We start from the raw sequence: 21,007 nt of genomic DNA, 5'->3' as shown, positions 1-21,007 counted from the left end.
GAGAATAATTCCGTACATGACAACCTCATTTTGAATGTATTGTGACATTTTTGTTTATTTGAGTGCAGCTTGAGTATTACATGGTTCTATTAAACCTGTTCTTGTTTTACATTTTTGTTTATATGCATCTGTCAAAGTTTTACTTTTAATTGTTGATGATTGTGTTTTCCACTTGGATTGTTCTTTTCACTGATGTAAACTTGCTTAAAATGGAACGACAATTTGAGAGGACTTCCTCAGAGGCCTCACAGTGCTTCAAATTACAATTTACTGTTGCTAATTTACACTTGACTTTTTTGCATTATAAGTTGGAAGTCTGAGATGCTCCGTTATAAGACTTCCCCCATTCCAAGACCTTACCTCTCCAGATTTTCTGTTTATAACTTTGTCTTTGTACATTTTCCCCCATTTTAACAATCCCTCCATTTTAAGACATATTTTCTCAGAATGTGTCAGGCCTTCAAAGGGGAGTTCCACTGTATTGAGATCTAGGACCGAGTGTTAAGGAAAGTAGTAAACACTTTACGGAGAGCAGGGAAAGAGTAGTTTAAAGCACAATTCATGTGGTATTTAAATGGATGCCTTGATATGCATACCATTTTTGAATTCATTTTTTGTCTTGAGATGTTCAAAGCTTTTGTTGAGGTACTCGGTCTTCAAGAAACTGTTGTTACATATAGCCATGCACTGACATGTATATGCAAGCTTCTATCAGCACATTGATGTGTGTGTGTGTGTGTGTGTGTGTGTGTGCGAGCGTGCATGCGTGTATTTGTATGTATGAGCATGGGTGCGTGCGTGTGTGTGTGTGCATTTGTATGCTCTTTTTTTTTTCTTCACAATTTTTTATTCAGAAAAGGTTACATGCATGCATTCCGGTTCACAGTATGGGAAAGGCAATTCAGAATATTATGACATTAACAAAAACACCTTATGTATACAATGGCAGAAAATAAAGTGTTTTTGAGTCACTTGAGAAAAAGTGACTCTATGTAATCGGTCAGTGTTAGTCTGTCCGGCCGGCCGTCCGTAGACACCACCTTAACGTTGGACTTTTCTCGGAAACTATCAAAGCGATCGGGCTCATATTTTGTTTAGTCGTGACCTCCAATGACCTCTACACTTTAACGATGGTTTCGTTGACCTTTGACCTTTTTCAAGGTCACAGGTCAGCGTCAAAGGAAAAATTAGACATTTTATATCTTTGACAAAGTTCATCGGATGTGATTGAAACTTTGTAGGATTATTCTTTACATCAAAGTATTTACATCTGTAGCCTTTTACGAACGTTATCAGAAAAACAAGGGAGATAACTAGCCTTTTCTGTTCGGCAACACACAACTTAACGTTGGGCTTTTCTCGGAAACTATAAAAGTGACCGGGCTCAAATTTTATGTGAACGTGACTCATTGTGTTGTGAATAGCAATTTCTTCCTGTCCATCTGATGCCTCATATAATATTCAGAACTGCGAAAGTGACTCGATCGAGCGTTTGCTCTTCTTGTTTGAATATAAAAGCAGGAAAGTGTGTGCAGTTATTCTTGTATCAGCTCTGTGTACGCAGCCCACTTATGAATGTATTTGTCATAACTCATTGTAATCTGATGTGCTTGTTTGTCTATTTTGTGTACATATGCAAGTTCTCTGAGGTACATGTTGAGAGTTGGTTGGACTTTAGCAAGTCTACACTTATAAACAAAAAACTTGGCAATTAATAATATGTATGAAAAACCTTCGTCGACTTTTGTCTTATTGTCATTGCCAAACAGTACAAGAGTAGGGTTCAAAGCAAGTCGGGTACAATTTGCACATTTCTCCCTTAGGCAATTGATAAATGCATTCCAAAAAGTCTGCACGCACTCACATTCCCAGAGGTGATGAAATATTGTGTCTCTCTTTTGTTTACAAAAATTACACTCATCACTAGCAGTCACACCCATGCTTTTCAAAATACCATTGGTAACAAGCACTCTATAATTAATTTTCATCTGAAACCACCGTAGTTTTGTTTCCTTGATTTTCTTTGTGGTCATGAAAATGTTCGGCCATTCAACCTCTGTGCCAATGATCTGTTCCCAGCTCTTGCAGGCATTGGGAAGTGTGTGTTCACCCAACATTACATCATAAAACACTTTGGCTCCCTTTGGAGATCTAGTTACAATGTCAAATGTTTTGTGCGATTTAAAACCATTGTTGTCTTTTAATTGAATATTGTGTTTTCTTAATTTCTGCTTGACCGCACTGACGAGTCCACAAAAATCAAGAAACGGAACCTGGATATTGAATTTTGTTTGAAAATCTCCCAAGGATAAAAATTTGCCTGTGTCATTTACAAGATTTTTTACAAAAAATACATCTTTCTCTACCCAATCTTCAAAATACACAACCTTATTATCAATCTGAAATTTGTTATTAAAAAACAGGGGTTCCATCAAGATCTCTGCCCCTTCTTTCACTGGAACGCTGTCATAAAGTTCCAAGTAAGAATCAAACACATTCTTCCAAAATAAATTTATTTGTGTGCTTTTTTGATTAAATCATTTTTAAGTCGGGTTTGATCCCCTTTTCTCTTCGTTCCAACCCTTTTATGTTTGAGTAGACTTCACCCCCACTGTCACCCTGTACAGCGTTTTGGTTTTGTCATGCAGTCTTTATTTGATTTTTCAGGTCTTCAGACAGCAAGTCATCAGACACGCTGACAACGTATTATACCACCCAGTTCAGTGACACGGCAGCGGATGCATTTATAGACCTTATCAACGGGACCAGGAATGAGTCGGCGTACGTATTTCATTATATCTCTCATCTGCTAAGTATCAAATCCAATGTAAACCACTTTTTTCGTTTCCATCATTCACTGTAGTTTCATAGCAGCACAGTTACATTGAGTGGTATTATGTGGTGAAGCTTTCCTTTCTTAATAATGCAAACTTTTATAGCGCTATTCTAGAAAATTGTCTACTCTTAGCGCTTTACAATACATACATCGACCAAGCATACTATACACGCACAGGCAAAGAAACCGACCAAACATAACCAACAAACTATACATGCACAGGCAAAGAAAACGACCAAACATACAATACACGCGCAGGCAAAGATAACAACCAAACATAAGCAAACATACTATAACCAAACATAACCAACATACTATACGCGCGCAGGCAAAGAGAACAATCAGCACATATAATTATTACTGACAACTAATAATGCAGGCATACAGTGACAATCCAATACACAGCCTGAGCACAAGAACCACAGTAGGCTTCTATATAAAAGCGTGTCAACAGTATAGTGTCACTCTTGTGAGTTCCCAAATTCTTGAGAAAGTTGAGAGAGGGGTGTTTGTTTAAAACTTGCTCTCTGTGCACGCCTGTGGTTTTTTTGTATCTGTGACGCCTGCTATCAATCTGTCTCTTTTTCATTTATCTCCATCTTTTTCTGTCCTTTTTTCATGAAACACTTGATGGTATGACGCAAATCCAGAATTTGACTGTATGCTGTTTGGAAAAGTCACATTTCAGTTTTGGTCTTTCCAGTTGTTGACTTTGTTCAGAAAGGAACAACCTGGCATGAGAAAGTAATAGCGATAATTTATGGTATATTTTGTGGATGCAGACGAGCAAGCATGTCTTCAAAGATGATGTAACTGCTACTGCTGCAATCTTTTATTAATTCTCTGTTTTTTTACAGGCAAGTGAATGGCGTGTTTCCACGCTTCATGCAGATCACTAATAAAGGAATCTCTGAAGCCAAATCACTCATTGAAGGTAAGCATGTAAGAATTGCCAACCCCCCTTTTTTGACTCACATGCGAAGCAAAAGTGAGTCTATGTACTCACCTGAGTCGTCCGTCCGTCCGTCCCCCCCGTCCGGAAAACTTTAACGTTGGATATTTCTTGGACACTATTCAGTCTATCAGTACCAAATTTGGCAAGATGGTGTATGATGACAAGGCCCAGACAAAAGTTAGCATCGCATAGGCTACACTTACGTGAGCCAAAAACAAAAACACCCTGAAATAGTAAGATCCCAACAGGTGGGGGGGGGGGGGGGGGGGGTGGTGTCTTATAATGGGAGTTCCTGTGTATTAAACCAAAGCTTCACACTTGCCTTCCAGGGGGCATTGGCTTCAAGAAGAACAACCTGCAACTGGGCCTGTCAGGCGATGTTGGCATTGGCAAGTTAAACCAGTACTGGACCCTGCGAGAAGAAATCTACAGAGGCTCGCATTTCGTGCTCAAAAAGGACAGGGCAGGCAACTTCACCAGCGACATTAAGATCATCACCTTCAACGATCGCAAGGCTCCCAGTACTCTCAGCTTCCTCAGCGGATATGGGTAAGTTTTTGTTATGCGGTATTGTAGAGGTGGAAGGCGTTTTATATGTGCTGCACGGCTGTTCCTGGCCTGCATTTTAGTGCGAGTTAAAAATAGTCTAGGCAGAGGCTAGTAACAGCCGCAGCCAGCACACTGTTAAGCTTGCTTGCTTGTTATACCTAAATGCTTCCGCGCTACACCGGAAGATGGTACCTATCAGTGTATGGCTATGAGCGAGCACTACTGTGTAGAGCGGTGGTGGAAAGGATGCTTAATAGCTCAGCCTACCTGCAGCTAAGGAGGCAGAAATGAAGCTCTGGGAATAGCCGTGGCTGGGATGGTTGAAACTGTACAAAGAATTGTTAGAGAGAGATAGTGTGTGTTAATGATTAGATGTCAGATGATCCCACATTGGCACAGTGGTGCAATTAAAGTGCACCCTTTGGACCAGCCAAAAATGTCCCTTCATTGCAGGTGGCCCGTCATGATACGTATATTTTAATCAAAATGATGATCAAAGAAACTACAAAAAGTGCCCTTTATTGGGAGGTGTCCTCATCAGAGAGGCCTCACGTGGCAGGTACCACTGTATATTGAAGGAAATGGTCAACATTGTGATGAGTAATGGCTCATATATCTGCGTTCAACCTATCTATCATACATTCATTTACCCCCGACCCTCTTGTAGATGCGGTGGTTGCTTCGCACAATTCCCCCCGCGGGTTAGGGGGAGTCCCATATTGGTTGGGACGAGAAAGAATTTACCCGATGCTCCCCAGCATGTCGTAAGAGGCGACTAACGGTTCTGTTTCTCCTTTTACCCTTGTTAAATGTTTCTTGTATAGAATATAGTCAATGTTTGTAAAGATTTTAGTCAAGCAGTATGTAAGAAATGTTAAGTCCTTTGTACTGGAAACTTGCATTCTCCCAGTAAGGTCATATATTGTACTACGTTGCAAGCCCCTGGAGCCATTTTTTGATTAGTGCTTTTGTGAACAAGAAACAATTAACAAGTGGCTCTATCCCATCTCCCCCCTTTCCCCTATTCCATCTCCCCCCTTTCCCCTATCCCATCTCCCCCCTTTCCCCTATTCCATCTCCCCCCTTTCCCCGTCGCGATATAACCTTGAATGGTTGAAAACAACGTTAAACACCAAATAAAGAAAGAAAGAAAGAAAGCTTCGCACAATTCTCTTTTCACACGCATACTGACTACATTGAAACCCACCTTTTAATTTAAGCCCTCTATTTCAGACTCTCCTGTTAAAGACCCTAATTTTTCAGATTTTCTTCTCATAATCCCTGTAAATTGACCCCCATTTTAAGACTCCCTTCTCGTTGAGACTTAACTTTCTCAGATTATTTTGGGTCTGAATTTAATAATTTAAATAAAATAATAATTTTATTATTTCATTTTGGTGTTTGGGTGTTATTTTTTATTCTTATTATTTTGGGTACTGTAAAAGCTTTATTTTATGATTATTGATTAAACCCCCTGAAAGTAAACTCAGATTATTGTTTGCCTTTGTTGTATGCAATACATCTGCTGCTTCTTTTTTGTTTGGGGTGGGGGGGGAGGGGGGGAGTATTTTATGTTTTTTGGCTTGGTAGCTGGCTTATTTGTACTTTTGTTGTTGCTTGTAAAATGTGTTGATTTATTTGTGTCCATGCATATAATCTTGAAATAAAATGTGCATGTGAATGTCTAGTGCATGCCTGTGTGTATACAGTCGAACCCACCTAAACCGAACACACTAGTTACGAATTTTGACTTATAACGTATTAGTTTTAAGTTCCCAACTGAATACCTCTTTCTTCATGCTTAAAAAAAATGCTTGAAACGAATTCTTTGTAACGAATTTATGCTCATAACGAGCACCTTTTGGATTCCCAAGCATGCATAATGTCTGTAATTTACTCACGCTTATGACGAAATCTTTAAACTTGTCCCGAGATCAACATATCATATCATTTGCATAACGAACCCCTCTTTTAACAAACACGTTTTCATCGCCCCAGAGCCGCTTTGTCTCTAAAAGTCACAAGGCTACAAGGATCTGCGTATGAGGCGAGATCAAAGGCAGGTCCATTGTGATGGCTGGGTGGCCTTCTTTATAGACACTGACCTTCTTCCCAGGGGTCATTGACCCAGTTTTAGCTATGAGAGGTGGTTCCCCTTTCATATGAGAGAGGAAACACTTCCTGCACCCGGGTCAGTGACCGAGTTTAACCTATGGGGAGTTTAATCTATGGGGCGGTCTCTTTGATGTCTTGAGAGGAAACTTGGCCAGGGTACAGGGTTCGTACAGAGTCCTTGAACCCTGGAAACCTCCTTGAAAATTGGAAAACCTTTTCCAGGCCTTGAAAAGTGCTTGAAAATAGAGTTTTCTTAAATAGTCATTGAAAAGTACTTGATTTTTCCAAATTGTTGCCTATACATTTCGTCAGCAGCTTGTCTTATTTAAAAAAAAAAAAGCAACCCCCTTTTTTTTCGTCAAATACAGTACACACATTGTGGGAGAATAAAAGATCGAGTGAAAACGAAAGTAGACGAACTAACTATTACTAGTCACCTGTATAGTTGCTTCCCTTCCTGGAAGTTGGCAAGGGAAACAACTACGGAATGACTAATAGTTTGCAGACTTGAAAAACTGAAGGTAAGCTTGGTGCTTTGCATTAATTTGAGGAAAATCATGTCCTTGAAAAGCATTTATTTGGTCCTGGAAATGTCCTTGAAAACTCATTGAATTGTATCAGCTCTGCCCTGCAGGAACCCTGCCAGGGTAGTACATGCACCAGAACTGGTGGACACCATGAAATCGGAGATTGATCAGAATGTGCATGTACATGCTTTTACACGACTTTTTAAATTTTACTTCTAAAATTGTGACAGTAAAAAAATCAATCAATTCTCTTAATGCGAATTTCGGTTAAGACGAACTTATTTCCCGATCCCCAGTGATTCGTCTTAAGCGAGTTCGACTGTATATGCTTGTGCAAATGTAGGTCTCTGTATGTTGTTTTATCTTCTTTTTTCTTGATATGATAATTGTTAAAACTTAATTCTAGTCTTGTATTGACTTGACTTTTTTGTAACTTGTCATGTAACCTACCCTTGGTTCACTGGCTTCATCGGAGAGCGGAGATAGTGGGCTTTTGTTCTCATGGTAACTCTTTTAACAAATAAATACCTTTTTCTGGGTTCTTTGATGTTTTTTTGCTTCTGTTGTTGTTTGTTTTACAAGTTGAAATTTATTCTTTTCATTTTTTTTATTTTTTATCAGCAATTTTTCTCCGTGCTGTTTTGCTTGTTTGTTGTTGTTGTGTTTTTGTAGCGTGCTTTTCTTACAAGAACCAGCAAAGCAGTGTTAGATCTGGTGCATTGCTTTTGTTGAACAGCATTTTTGCTTTGTCTGCTTGCATGCTTCACATTTCTTTTTGTTGTCACCCTGTTCTATAATTGCTTTCCATGTTTATCCACATGAGCACGTTATTGCTATGTGTAACAGTTTGGTACGCGTCACAGCTAAGTGCAATCTCTTTTTTTTTATCGACTTGATTTAACATAATTATGTACCTAAAAAATTAAAGGTGTCATCCTTCAGGCTCACACCATGTTGGTTGCCACACATCGGTCAAGGCTTTTATGTGGAATAAGATCATCATTCATTACTTGGACACATACTCAAAATCAATAGTGTGACTGCGTCCTGTGCAGAGAGGGAATTGTTTGTCAAATTAATTTAGTGGATTGACGTAGGTGACAGTTACAAAATTAATTTATTTTTTTATTTTTTTAATTCCACTCTGAACAGGCAATCAGGCTGTTGATTATTGGCATGTGTTTAAATAGAAGGGTGCTCTTATTCAGTTTGAACAGATCTTTCTGTTGTCATGAACATGATTTCCCGCAGTGGGGCACTGCGGTTATGAAATTAAAGGCCCCTCCTGTTTTTGGAACCGCAGGAGCTTTCTAGTTTGCTGTTAGGTAGATTTTTGGTTCCTCTTTCCTGTCATGCTCTCTTTTTCTTCATGAATTCTTTTCTTTTTTCTGCCTTCTTGCTCATTCACCTGTATTTTTTCCAAAAATCTCTTCTCTTGCCGCTTGTCTCGCGATTCATGTATAGTTTAATCTGTTAGTGTTCTGATGTAAGTCCAGCAGTAGATAGGTTAAGCCTATTTTAACATACTGGAAACTGGTAATCTTCCAGTAGGTATTAATTTAGTTTTACTAAAGCCTGCTGGGACACAAGTAATGGGTTAGTGCATTTGTAAACAGGAATCGCTTGACAAGTGGCCCCCTTCATCCCCCCCTTCCTCGTCCTGATATGGCTCTGCGTAGTCGGCTGGACGTTAAGCAACAAATAAACAAACAAACAAATGAACATGATTGCTTACAAAAGAAAGAATGTACCTTTAAAGAAAGTTTTCATGTGAACTACATGCACCTGGTTCCTTGTACATGCACATATTCTTGCCTTTAAAGAAATACTGTTCACTTCAAAAATCAACTGCAATAGATCCTTCTGACGCATTTCACTGCACATTCATAATTTGTATGCAAGAAACCTGGTCTGAGGTGCACGAGGAAGTTACCACCCAAACGGGAGCCACCCGCGGTGTTGGATTGGTTGAAATTGAGATTTGTTGTGATTTCAACCAATCAGACCCTGCAATTTGTTCTTTCCCGTTTGGGTGGCACCCACTATCGGTTTGTACACCACAGCCCTGGTCTATTTCTGTTGGCCTTTTTTTTTTAACTGCTGGAATCATTTTGAAAATAATTACATTGCTGTCGATGTCTAATCTTTCCTCCCTTTCTCCTCCCCCACAGAATCATCGGGCTGTACGTGTCCTTCATCCTGTTGATCGGCCGCTTCCTGCGCATGGCCACCACCGGTCAGCTGCTGACCATCATGTTCCGCGAGCTGCCGCAGGTGGACAACATCCTGCAGACGTGCCTGGACATCTACCTGGTGCGTGAGATGAAGGAGTTCCACCTGGAGGAAGACCTCTACGCCAAGCTCATCTTCGTCTATCGCTCCCCCGAGACCATGATCAAGTGGACCCGGCCCAAGGTCAAGAGGGACTAAAAGATTCGGGATGAAGTGTTCACGTTGACAAGGATGGATTCTATTGTGCTTCTTCAGAAAGAACATAACATGAGATCATGAACAAGTGGACCCGTCCCAAGGCCAAGAGGGACTAAAAGATTAGGGATGAAGTGTTCAAGTTGACAAGGATGGATTTGACCAGTTCCAAGGTCAAGAGGGACTAAAAGATCAGGGATGAATTAATCTTCAAGTTGACAAGGATCGTTTATATTGTGCTTCTTTAGAAAGAACATAACAAGAGACCATGATCAAGTCGACCCGTCCTCTGATGCATGCAAATACAATAGTCCAGAAGAAATAATGAAAAACCAACCAAAGATTCCTTCACGCTCCTGCTGTACACACGGGTAAAGTTGGCTGGACGAGCCTTCTTCCCCTGGTAGTAGACAAGGCAGGACGTGAATGAAAAATCTCTGATCTAAAAAAAATAAATAAAAAAGGCCAAGAGGGACTAAAAGATCAGGGATAAAGTGTTTCAAGTTGACAAGGATCGATTCTATTGTGCTTCTTGAGAAAGAAGGGAGGAAGATGACTATCGAAGGAGGGGTGTTCTTCTGTCGAGTTCTCCTGTTGTCTGTGTTTTAGGATGAATTGCCTGCTTTTTGAAGAGGACCTCCTCCTCTATCTCTCCCCAGAGATTATGATTAAGTTGACGCGCCCTAAGGCCAAGAGGGACTTGAGAGTTGCTAAGTCTGCTCTGAGAGCAAAATTGGAAGAAGTTACAAATGAGATTTTAGTATACATTCTGTCTCTGCATCAAATCTCGAGTCCAGGTTTCATATAAGTCTGACACAGGCTAAAAGTTTGAACTTTCTATCTCCTCCGCTCTTCTCATAAACGAAACTGATTGTGAATATGTGGCTTTTTTGGTCTGAGTCCAATCCAGGAGAGTGTAAGAACAATTAGAACTGTGTGAAAAAGTAAATCTGGGCCACTCTGAAATGACTGTAAGAGATCAATGATGAGGATTTTGCATTTGATTTTATATTTCTTTGCTGTTTGAAACGTGAATCATGTTATACTTGACACTAGGACATCTTTGATCAAGGCCGCGAGAGAAATTGTCAATTTGATTATTTTGTTTTGTTTTGAAATGATTTACAGCAGATTCAGCCAGCTAGTGATCCATACCTATTTCAAAAGGTTGTCCTTTTACATTTTGTGTGTGGGGGCGAAGGGGTTTAGGAGTGGGAAAGGTATCCGGGTTGGGAAGTTATGTCTGGTTTTAAAGCCAATGCCTTCTCAGTGCTCATCACTCTCCTGCTTATGTTTCTCTCTCCTAACAATGCAGTCTGTCTGACACAGATAGATAAGTTCATTTTTGAATATTTTGTCTGTTTTTATTGCGATTTTCGACATCATATCCTTTTGTGTGTACCGACGCGAAGGGTAATTTATAGATTTACACAGTTTTTATGTGACGTCAATGTCGGGTCAACCAGATGATTTACTTTTATGCAATAGGTTTTTTTTGTCAGTATGATTCAGAGAGAATCATGTCTCTTTTTCTGATCGAGTTTTGGTTCGAGTGAAGGTGGGCGCTTGTGACTAAGATTAGTAAGAAAGAAACTGAGGTTTCCAGTTGCACAGGTGTGATATATATATATATATATATAATTTCACTTTTAGGGGTGTGCTTATGTCTAAAGTGGTACGTGTGTAAGTTGATCACGTGCTTGATTTTCACAAAACACTTTGACTATGATCATCTGACATCTATCAGCATTTTGGGTTTACTGTTGATTTCTGTATGTTTGTTTGTTTTTGTTTTGTTTGTTTTTGTTTCAGGTAATTGCGTCAGTTTCTTTTAGTGATCTAGATATATTCTTTTGTTTGTTACCTGCCAGCAAATTTAGTACAATATAAATATGTATTGCACGCACATAATTATCATGAAGGAGATTGCAAACACTGTTGCTCAAGCACATGTGAGTGACAATTTTGTTTAGTGCCTGTTGCTGCTTTTTCATGGCCAGTTTTTTTTATATGATCACTTTACCTTTTCTCTTTCATTTAAACCACCTTTTTTATGAAAAAAATAATGGTCATCAAATAAGGTATGGTTACTTTTTTGTATGAAGTGCTGCTGCTTTGTGGTGACATCAGTGACTTATCCTTTAATTTGATGTGGATGAAAACAAATCTGGTTAGATTTCTGACTGAAAAAAAATTGAAAGCTTTAGCAGGGATTTTAAATAGGATAGCAGTTAACGGTCTATCCGTTTTGGATTTTAAAACAAAATAATATAGCTTAATTCGCCCAGGAGCATGACTTTACCAAGTGCCTGGGTTGACCACTCTCTTTGTGTGATTGCGATTTTTTTCTTGCAGCATCACAGGCGTGTATTTTAGCTTCGTGCTGGTCATCGGGCGATTCACTCGCTACACGTTAATCGAGAAGGTGTCGGACCGAATCATGTTCTACGAGTTGCCAGATGTGGACACGCTCATGCAGCTTTGCCTGAACATCTTTCTGGTTCGGGAGATGAAGGAGTACCGCTTGGAAGAAGAACTGTTTTCCAAGCTGGTGTTCCTGTACCGCAGCCCGGAGACGATGATCCAGTACACTCGCCATCGTTATTTCATACCTGCTATTGTAGAGTAGTGATTCCAACATGATCACGTGTCAACATTTTGACTTTTGTTTGCGGTTTGACTGACTATGATCCAGTACACGCGTCATCGTTATTTCATACCTGCTATAGTGGAGTAGTGATTTGGACATGATCTTGTACGTGTCGACATTTTAACTTGAGTCTGCAGTTTGGCTTTGGCTTTACTTTTTTTGTAAGTTGATGCATCAGTAAATTTTTTCTTGTGAATATTTGATGGTGTGGAGTAGAGATTTTTTGAGTCACTTGAGAAAAAGTGACTCTATGTAATCGGTCAGTGTTAGTCTGTCCGGCCGGCCGGCCGGCCAGCCGTCCAGCCAGCCGTCTGGCCGGCCGTCCGTAGACACCACCTTAACGTTGGACTTTTCTCGGAAACTATCAAAGCGATCGGGCTCATATTTTGTTTAGTCGTGACCTCCAATGACCTCTACACTTTAACGATGGTTTCGTTGACCTTTGACCTTTTTCAAGGTCACAGGTCAGCGTCAAAGGAAAAATTAGACATTTTATATCTTTGACAAAGTTCATCGGATATGATTGAAACTTTGTAGGATTATTCTTTACATCAAAGTATTTACATCTGTAGCCTTTTACGAACGTTATCAGAAAAACAAGGGAGATAACTAGCCTTTTCTGTTCGGCAACACACAACTTAACGTTGGGCTTTTCTCGGAAACTATAAAAGTGACCGGGCTCAAATTTTATGTGAACGTGACTCATTGTGTTGTGAATAGCAATTTCTTCCTGTCCATCTGATGCCTCATATAATATTCAGAACTGCGAAAGTGACTCGATCGAGCGTTTGCTCTTCTTGTTTAACATGTTATTCAGTGGTCTTTTGAAACCTAAAAGAATCTGAGAAATCAGGGATTCGAAGAGAGGGATAACATTGGTCCCTCCCTTTTGAATCTGAGAAATCAGGGATTCGAAGAGAGGGATAACATTGGTCCCTCCCTTTTGAATATGAGAAATCAGGGATTCGAAGAGAGGGATAACATTGGTCCCTCCCTTTTGAATCCGAGAAATCAGGGATTCGAAGAAAGGGATAACATTGGTCCCTCCCTTTTGAATCCGAGAAATCAGGGATTCGAAGAGAGGGATAACATTGGTCCCTCCCTTTTGAATCCGAGAAATCAGGGATTCGAAGAAAGGGATAACATTGGTCCCTCCCTTTTGAATCCGAGAAATCAGGGATTCGAAGAAAGGGATAACATTGGTCCCTCCCTTTTGAATCCGAGAAATCAGGGATTCGAAGAAAGGGATAACATTGGTCCCTCCCTTTTGAATCTGAGAAATCAGGGATTCGAAGAGAGGGATAACATTGGTCCCTCCCTTTTGAATCTGAGAAATCAGGGATTCGAAGAGAGGGATAACATTGGTCCCTCCCTTTTGAATCCGAGAAATCGGATTCGAAGAAAGGGATAACATTGGTCCCTCCCTTTTGAATCTGAGAAATCAGGGATTCGAAGAGAGGGATAACATTGGTCCCTCCCTTTTGAATCTGAGAAATCAGGGATTCGAAGAGAGGGATAACATTGGTCCCTCCCTTTTGAATATGAGAAATCAGGGATTCTTACTTAAACTGGACATCATATTTACAGATTATGAACAGAAAATATGAGGTAGCACGGTCTTCAAAACAGAGGTCTACTTACATCGTCATTGGGGGTTAAAAATATAAAGAGCGGAGGGGGGTCCAATGTATTTTTTCCTGTGTTGTTGGTAGTGAGGAGTTTCCCTGATACTGTCATGATTTTAGTAACGATGTTCCTTGATCATGAAATTATTAGAAATGTGAAAAATCGAGATGGTTGACTGAGCTGACTGTAGTGACTGCCTAACCTGCTGCGAGAAGATTTAACAAAGTTTCTTCACATGCACTCTTGGCCTTTTCTTTCTGCTCAACATCATGAGATTGTTCTGTTGATCTGCTGATGGTTGTGCATCACCTTTTCACTGTGTCCATTCTTAAACTCTCTCAGCTCTGGCGGCTTTCGGATTGATCCAAAGACTCGAGTGGTTGTCCAGCAAGCAATTAATTATCAGTTCAATCTTTGCCAAAGTTTTTTAAAATAATTTTTTCTTAAAGCAAGTTTTCTTTTTTTTTGTCCTGTTTTTCTTCTCTTCTTTAGTTTCGTTTTACTGTTTTTCCTTTTAAATATTGAATTGTTTTTCATTTTATTCACCTCTCTTTGCCTTTAGTTTATTGTGCTTTTTTACAAAAATGAACTTTAGCCTCTCCTCGGCAGCATTCCACATGCCTTTCTTTTCAAGTTGACCATGGTTTGCATAATCATTTGATATGGGTAGGGCACTCATTTTATCAGTTGATTATGCTCGTTATCACAGGTGAAAGAGAATCACAGTTTTTGTTTGTTTGTTAGTTTAGTTAATATTTTGTATGTGTGTTAGTTTTCATGAGTGCTTAGCATTCAGAAGATTATTTCTGCATTTGTGTGTGTGTGTGAGCGTTGTTGACATTTTAGAGGAAATTTACTTTGCTACATGCAGACTGCAGTACCTGTCAATAGTTCAGGTGTGATGTCTTTTGGATTGATGATATTGCTTTATCTTCCTTTGCCAAACATGCATGAATGATTGATGTGTTTTTGTTTGTGTTTTTTTGCTTTAAAATTGATAACCCTTGATAGAAATGTGCTTCAGCCTTTGCCAAGAAAATGCTGCTTTGGAAATTGCTGTTACCTATTAAATTTCATTCCAGCATATTATGTGTACTTGCTTTTCATCAGCATGAAAGCATTTCTGAAATTTCTTATTCATGTTATTTCTTAATCTACATGAAATAGTTCATTTGGCCGGTTTTTATTTTAGGGAGTAGACATTTAGAAATGTAATCAATGGTGCTTTAACACTTTCCCCTGTACTGTTATGCGTTGAATATCTAAACAAAAATAACTAGATTCTGCCATGTATAACTCTCTTGCCATCAGATACATTTGCCTTTGAAATTTATTTTTGCACATTTGAATGAATTCTCTGGTTACGCTTTAAAAAAAAGAAGAGTAAAATCATTACCTTTAAACGGAGAAAATCTGTATTTATCATTTCATTCTTTATTCTTCATCCCAACACAAAGTCTTTTTTGATGAAAATATGCTTTTGTTCTGCTGATATTAATTTGTATCAGTGTCACTTTAAGTGTAAATATTCTGTTCTGCTGAATTTTGGTCTATTACTAAACATTTTTTTTAATAGATTAACCAGTAGTAAAAGGTATACAATATCGTATCAAAGAGAATGGTATGGTACAGAAAATAAAAGTCTTATACAGATGCACAAAGAAACCTTTCACATAACTCTTCGGATGATTTTTTTTTTAAAGCTAGCAAGTGTTTTAAAACAGTCATTAACAACAGATTTGGGGGGGACTGCATTGAACCCAAAAAAGAAGAGTTGGGAGTAAATTGAAAAATATCTGAATTGGGTAAAGGTTATCACAGATGTAAATATTTTTGACAGTGTTGTAAAATTTTTGTACAGACTATATTGATCTCAATTGAAACTAAAAAGAGATTTCGGTGTTGTGTGGTGACGGTTGATGTCGATCGAATTTCATATTGGTGCTGTCAGTATTTCGCTTTCTAGATTTTAGTTATCGTGCAGGGTTTGTTTTTCCTGTATTTTTCCTTTAATTTGTTGTCCTGGCATTCCTTTTTATATTTGTCTGAAAAAGCAGGTATCCAATCATCTGAAAAAGACATCTTTCCTTTGGAAAGTTGTAGCTTAAAACAAGTAAATTGTCAGGAGGATTTAAACTTAATGCTTTGCATTTTTTTAAACTCAAAACAGTTATCCTGCTAAGCGTTTTGAAGTTTTTTCTTTCATGTCATTTAAGCTACGTTAATGATTATGGTAGGCCGCACGCTCCATTCACGCTGTCGTGGACAGTCTTTGGTGCTTTGCCGACTGTTTTGTAACTGCCTATATATGTGCTTTTTCTGCTTTGATTGCTTGCTAAACTCATCCACTTTCTTCAGCATGCATTGGATTTTTTGTGCGCTACTTTTTCATTTGAATTTGAAATCTAAACAACAAAGTGACTGTGGTAAGATTAACAAAGTTAAAAAACAAAGGATTACTGTACTCACCGATACAAAGACGACACAAGACGATAACGAATTTTCGCTTCCAGAAGCGAAAATTCGTTATCGTCTTGTGTCGTCTTTGTATCGGTGAGTACAGTAATCCTTTGTTTTTTAACATTTGAATTTGTTTAAGTTATTTTGTCTTTCGGTTTTTGCCTTTCATTTTCCATGTGCTTTTGCTGTACGATTTGCTATGCTTATTATTGTCTACTTTTTGATATTTTTTGTTAGAATAGTCTCTCTACTTTGCTTTGTGACCTTGCTGCCTTTTTGCCATTGAATTTTAAAGCGTTTTTTTGTATACAGTGCCACATACAGTCTTCTATCAATCAGAACTATATGGTGAAGGAAACTCTGTTTGGGTATTTTGAGAAATACTACTGCGTGGGTGTGATTCAGTGTCTGGATTTACTCTACTTCTATTTGTGTGTGAAATTTACCTGAATTTATTTTTATTTTCTGTAAAAGTTTGTTTAATATTTGTCTGTTGACCTGACTTTTTTGTTGTAAATCATGGTTTGTTTTTTTCTTTTGGTTTGTTCTCCAATGGCTTTCAGCACATACTTTTTCACCTCTTTATAGGGCGGGAATGTAGCTCAGTCGGTAACGCGCTGTATTTGTATCCGCGCAGTTGGCCGCTGTCAGCGTGAGTTCGTCCCCACGTTCGGCGAGAGATTTATTTCTCAGAGTCAACTTTGTGTGCAGACTCTCCTCGGTGTCCGAACACCCCCGTGTGTACACGCAAGCACAAGACCAAGTGCGCACGAAAAAGATCCTGTAATCCATGTCAGAGTTCGGTGGGTTATAGAAACACGAAAATACCCAGCATGCTTCCTCCGAAAACGGCGTATGGCTGCCTGAATGGCGGGGTAAAAAACGGTCATACACGTAAAATTCCACTCGTGCAAAAAACACGAGTGTACGTGGGAGTTTCAGCCCACGAACGCAGAAGAAGAAGACCTCTTTTTACATTTAGTCAAGTTTGTTTTTTTTAGTCTGGTTGGAGAATGTTTCATTAGCAATATGTTTTTTGTATATTCTGTTGGCGCTTTTGAAAATGAATGATAACTTCAGAACAATTTACCTCTTTAACCACAGCTTATGCCTTCTGCTCTCTTCTGTTTGATGGTTGAGTAGGCAACAATGGTCTAACAGCAGTGACATTTTGAGAATTGTTTAGAATGTTTGTTTTTTTCTCTCACTTTTAAAAATCTTTGTTTATGCTTTTCAACGTTTTTTTCGGCCACTCATGTTCCTTATATTAACTCGCTGTTTGCTGAGAATTTCTTGCCTGCTGTATAAAAAGTAGACTTGTTTTGTGAATCTATTTTTGTATGTTCATGTTGTGGAATAAACTGTTATGTTGTTGCATGTGTAATTAGTTTGGATTTCACCGAGGCATTCATTACAATGACAATGTTATTGGACAAAAGTGTACAGTACTGTACATGTTATGTACATTAGATGAACGTTGACCCCCTTGTGTGAATTCAAATTGATCACCTTATGGAAAGTTTCATTCTAACAATTGTTCATATGTTCCATCTTCATCATAGCAAGGGTAATTAATGATTAGTATATAAATCACTGTGTCAAGGAAGATCACTTTCAACTACTCTGTAAATGTTGCATCTATATCTGGTTTGTCACAAGGACGCAGCCAAATATTGTGGTGTTACTATGTATTATTTATGAACTTTATGTTTGTTTTCTTCTCTCTTAAGCTAGTGTTTTATTTTGTGTTCCAAAGAAAGGTTCTTTCATGTCCATCATTCTGATCTGTGCAATACATTCATGTATCCATTTATCATTCAGGCAATGTCATTAATTTTGATTCACGTTCTACATGGTGTGCTTGGAAGCCATATATCACAGCTGTTTCTTCAAGTGAAGGATATTTTGAATGCTGATTTGTTTGCCTATCTTACTATTTATCATCTACCTTACTTAGCAACGCTTTTTCTAGGGGGGGCTTTTGTAGTCAGTTTGAATGATCGAAACAAAAGAGAACGTTTTATTTTATGTCTGTGGTCTTTTGAAGTTTTGTGCGTTTTAACAGATCTTTTTTCTAAATCTTAAATACGGTAGCTGGGCTATTAATGTCAGTACACCTTTTGGCTTCCTGTCTTATGTGTAAGGTTATGCAGAGATTATTCTGTTGTTTTGGTGCAATATTAAAAATTGTATGCAATCCTGTATCATATAATTTGTAAATGATTCACATCCAATGAAGAGAACAGGATATGCAGCAATATCTTTTTGACAGTGTTAGTAATGTTAAGTTTGTCTATTTGTTTCAGGTAACATTACTTAATAAGCTTTGTTCTGCAAAAAGTACTATTAGTAGTACACAAGTAATGCTTTGAAACTGTTCAGACGTTTTACTCTGGGATTTTTTCTTTTCTAATTAGTTGCATTAAAAATGCTTGGACTTTGATTTTTGATTGTATATAGGTGATGAATTTGAAGAGGCAGCGGTAGCACTGGGGTATAACTGAAACTAGTTGCATGTTGTGTGTGTGTGTTCATATTGTCAGCTGTGTAGATGCAATTCAGTAAAATCTGTTGTTTTGCATTCTTTTTGTGTCTTTGTGTGTGTGTGTGTGTGTGTGTGTGTGTGTGTGTGTGATATGAATTAGCAAGAGAGCATGTAATGATATAATTTACAAAGTCAAATCCCCCTCCTTTCTTGAAGATAAAGTACATATGTGCCATGAACTTTAGCAACAACAACAAAAACATTTCAGAGACATACTAAAACGTTGAGAGAAAAATAAAATGCAAATGGAAACAGAAATAAATGTAACACCCCAGAACTCGGAAGACAATCAACTTACCTGCCCCAATATACCCCCCCCCCCCCCTTTGCAGCCACCCCTGACAAGCAAATAAACATGTGAACACCCACACACCTAGAAGCATAGATAGGTAATCACTAATGTAACATAATCAACTTACCAGACACGCTCTATGACAAAATTAGAAGGAAGTGAAACTTGCAGGTAACTGTTACCAATGGAGCAGGAAACAAAACACACGAGACAGAGAAATGGACCAGAAAACAAGACAGAAAAGGAAACTAATCACAGGAAATAAGGAAACCCTTAAATGTGTGAGTGTGTGTATACACTCTTCAAAAACAGTTAAGGATCGGTTGAAAAAACGGATCTATAATTATAAAAAATTGCCCAAAAATTAAATATCAACATAATAATTAAAATTTTAATGTGTTTGAATTAACAAATGAACAATGAGTCTTGACCTAGAATTTTGTTTGGCAGGCAGAGTTATTTCTCTTTGTGGGACTTCTCAAAAGCTTCTGCATTTTGGAAGAAAAAGGGTGTGTTTTATAGCCCTGAAATTTGCGGAACGCATGCCAGGGCAAAAGGTTGTGATGCACGTGCTACAACAGGGTCCTGGCTATGAACATCGCTCACCAGCTTGTGTTTAAAGGTTGACACGCTGACACAATTATGCACAGTAGCAACATGTCCCCACGAAGAAAACTGAGCGATTTGGATAGAGGCCAGAAGGGCAATAGGATGGCTGCAAGACTGTGTTACTGCCAGGCAAGTGGCCCAGAAGCTTGCAGTGGCTCCCTCTGTCATCATCACACTAAAACAGAGATTCCACGCAACTGGAAGAGTGCAGAAGCGACAACGTTCTGGTCGGCCCAGAGTCACCACACAAAGAGAGGATCGCTTCATTCAGAGGCAGGCCATGCAACAAAGAATGGCTACGGCAAACAACATTAGGCAACGCCTACAAGCTACCACCAACACTGTTGTTAGTGGTCAGACGATCCGAAACCGCTTACACAACTTTGGCTTGCGTGCAAGGCGTCCAGTCCGAGGAACAACCCTGACTGCTAATCACCGAGCAGCTTGCCGAGCCTGGTGCACTCAACATGTGAGGTGGCAACGTCAGCAGTGGGCTCAGGTGTTGTTTACAGATGAGTCCCGCTTTTGCTTGGAACCTGCTGATGGTCGCATCCGAGTGTGGAGGCGTCACGGAGAGCGCTTTGCAGAAGGCGCTGTTCTGGAACTACAGCGTTTTGGCGGAGACTCTGTGATGGTCTGGGGAGGGATCAGCACACGTCGAAGGACACCTCTGTACCATGTAGTGGGCAACTTGACCGGCCCTGGTCGTTCCAGCCCTCCAAGCGATCGGCCCTCGTGCGATTCTTCAGGATGACAACGCACCTGCCCATCGCTCTGCAGCTGTAAACACCTTCATCCAGCAGGCCAGGGTCAACAGGATGCTGTGGCCAGCCAACAGCCCGGACCTGAACCACATAGAGCACATGTGGGACGAGCTTTGTCGTCGGGTACAGCAACATCACCCTCCTCCTGCCAATCTGGGTCAACTGCTGCAATGGCTCCAGCAGGAGTGGAATGGAGTTCCCAGAGCATTCATATGCAACCTGATCCACTCCATGCACCAACGATGTGTTCAATGCCTGGCACACAACGGAGGGCACACGCGTTATTGACACTGATTCACATTGTTCTGAATTCCATTTTCGAGGGTTGTCACGTTTGACACACTCTAGCTAAATTGTCGCTGCCGCGTTCGATCTTTGCTTTGTTTGTCATTGCTCCTTGGTTGTTCAATTATATAATTTTTAAAAAATGAAAGAATTCGGTCTTGTCTGTTTTGTGTGGCGTGCTTGTACAAAAGTGATCCTTAACCTTTTTAGAAGAGTGTATGTGTGCGTGTGTGTGTGTATGTGAGAAGCAAAGCAAGACAATTGTTATTCTGCCAACAAACAAAAAATGTATAACCCAAGAGCCATACATTCCAAAAGAACATGTACAACAGACAGGCACACACACACGCACATATACATGGACACC

General features: G+C 39.3%; 1 protein-coding gene across 3 annotated transcripts in view; it reads left to right on the top strand.

Annotated features, from left to right (window-relative positions):
* Positions 1–18,726, top strand: part of LOC138963088 (piezo-type mechanosensitive ion channel component 2-like) — a 185,969-nt gene extending 167,243 nt beyond the window's left edge. For all 3 annotated transcript variants that reach the window (XM_070335119.1, XM_070335110.1, XM_070335101.1), the window contains 4 exons: positions 2,668–2,781; positions 3,694–3,770; positions 4,121–4,340; positions 9,154–18,726. In XM_070335119.1, coding sequence (XP_070191220.1) covers positions 2,668–2,781; positions 3,694–3,770; positions 4,121–4,340; positions 9,154–9,412 — 670 coding nt within the window. In that variant the 3' untranslated portion in view covers positions 9,413–18,726. The remainder of the gene's footprint in view (positions 1–2,667; positions 2,782–3,693; positions 3,771–4,120; positions 4,341–9,153) is intronic.
* Positions 18,727–21,007: the final 2,281 nt, after the last annotated feature.

This window comes from Littorina saxatilis, linkage group LG1, assembly GCF_037325665.1.
Source record: "Littorina saxatilis isolate snail1 linkage group LG1, US_GU_Lsax_2.0, whole genome shotgun sequence".
NCBI lineage: Eukaryota > Metazoa > Mollusca > Gastropoda > Littorinimorpha > Littorinidae > Littorina > Littorina saxatilis.
Note: the sequence above shows the minus strand (reverse complement) of the source record. Positions and strands in the feature narration are given on the sequence as shown.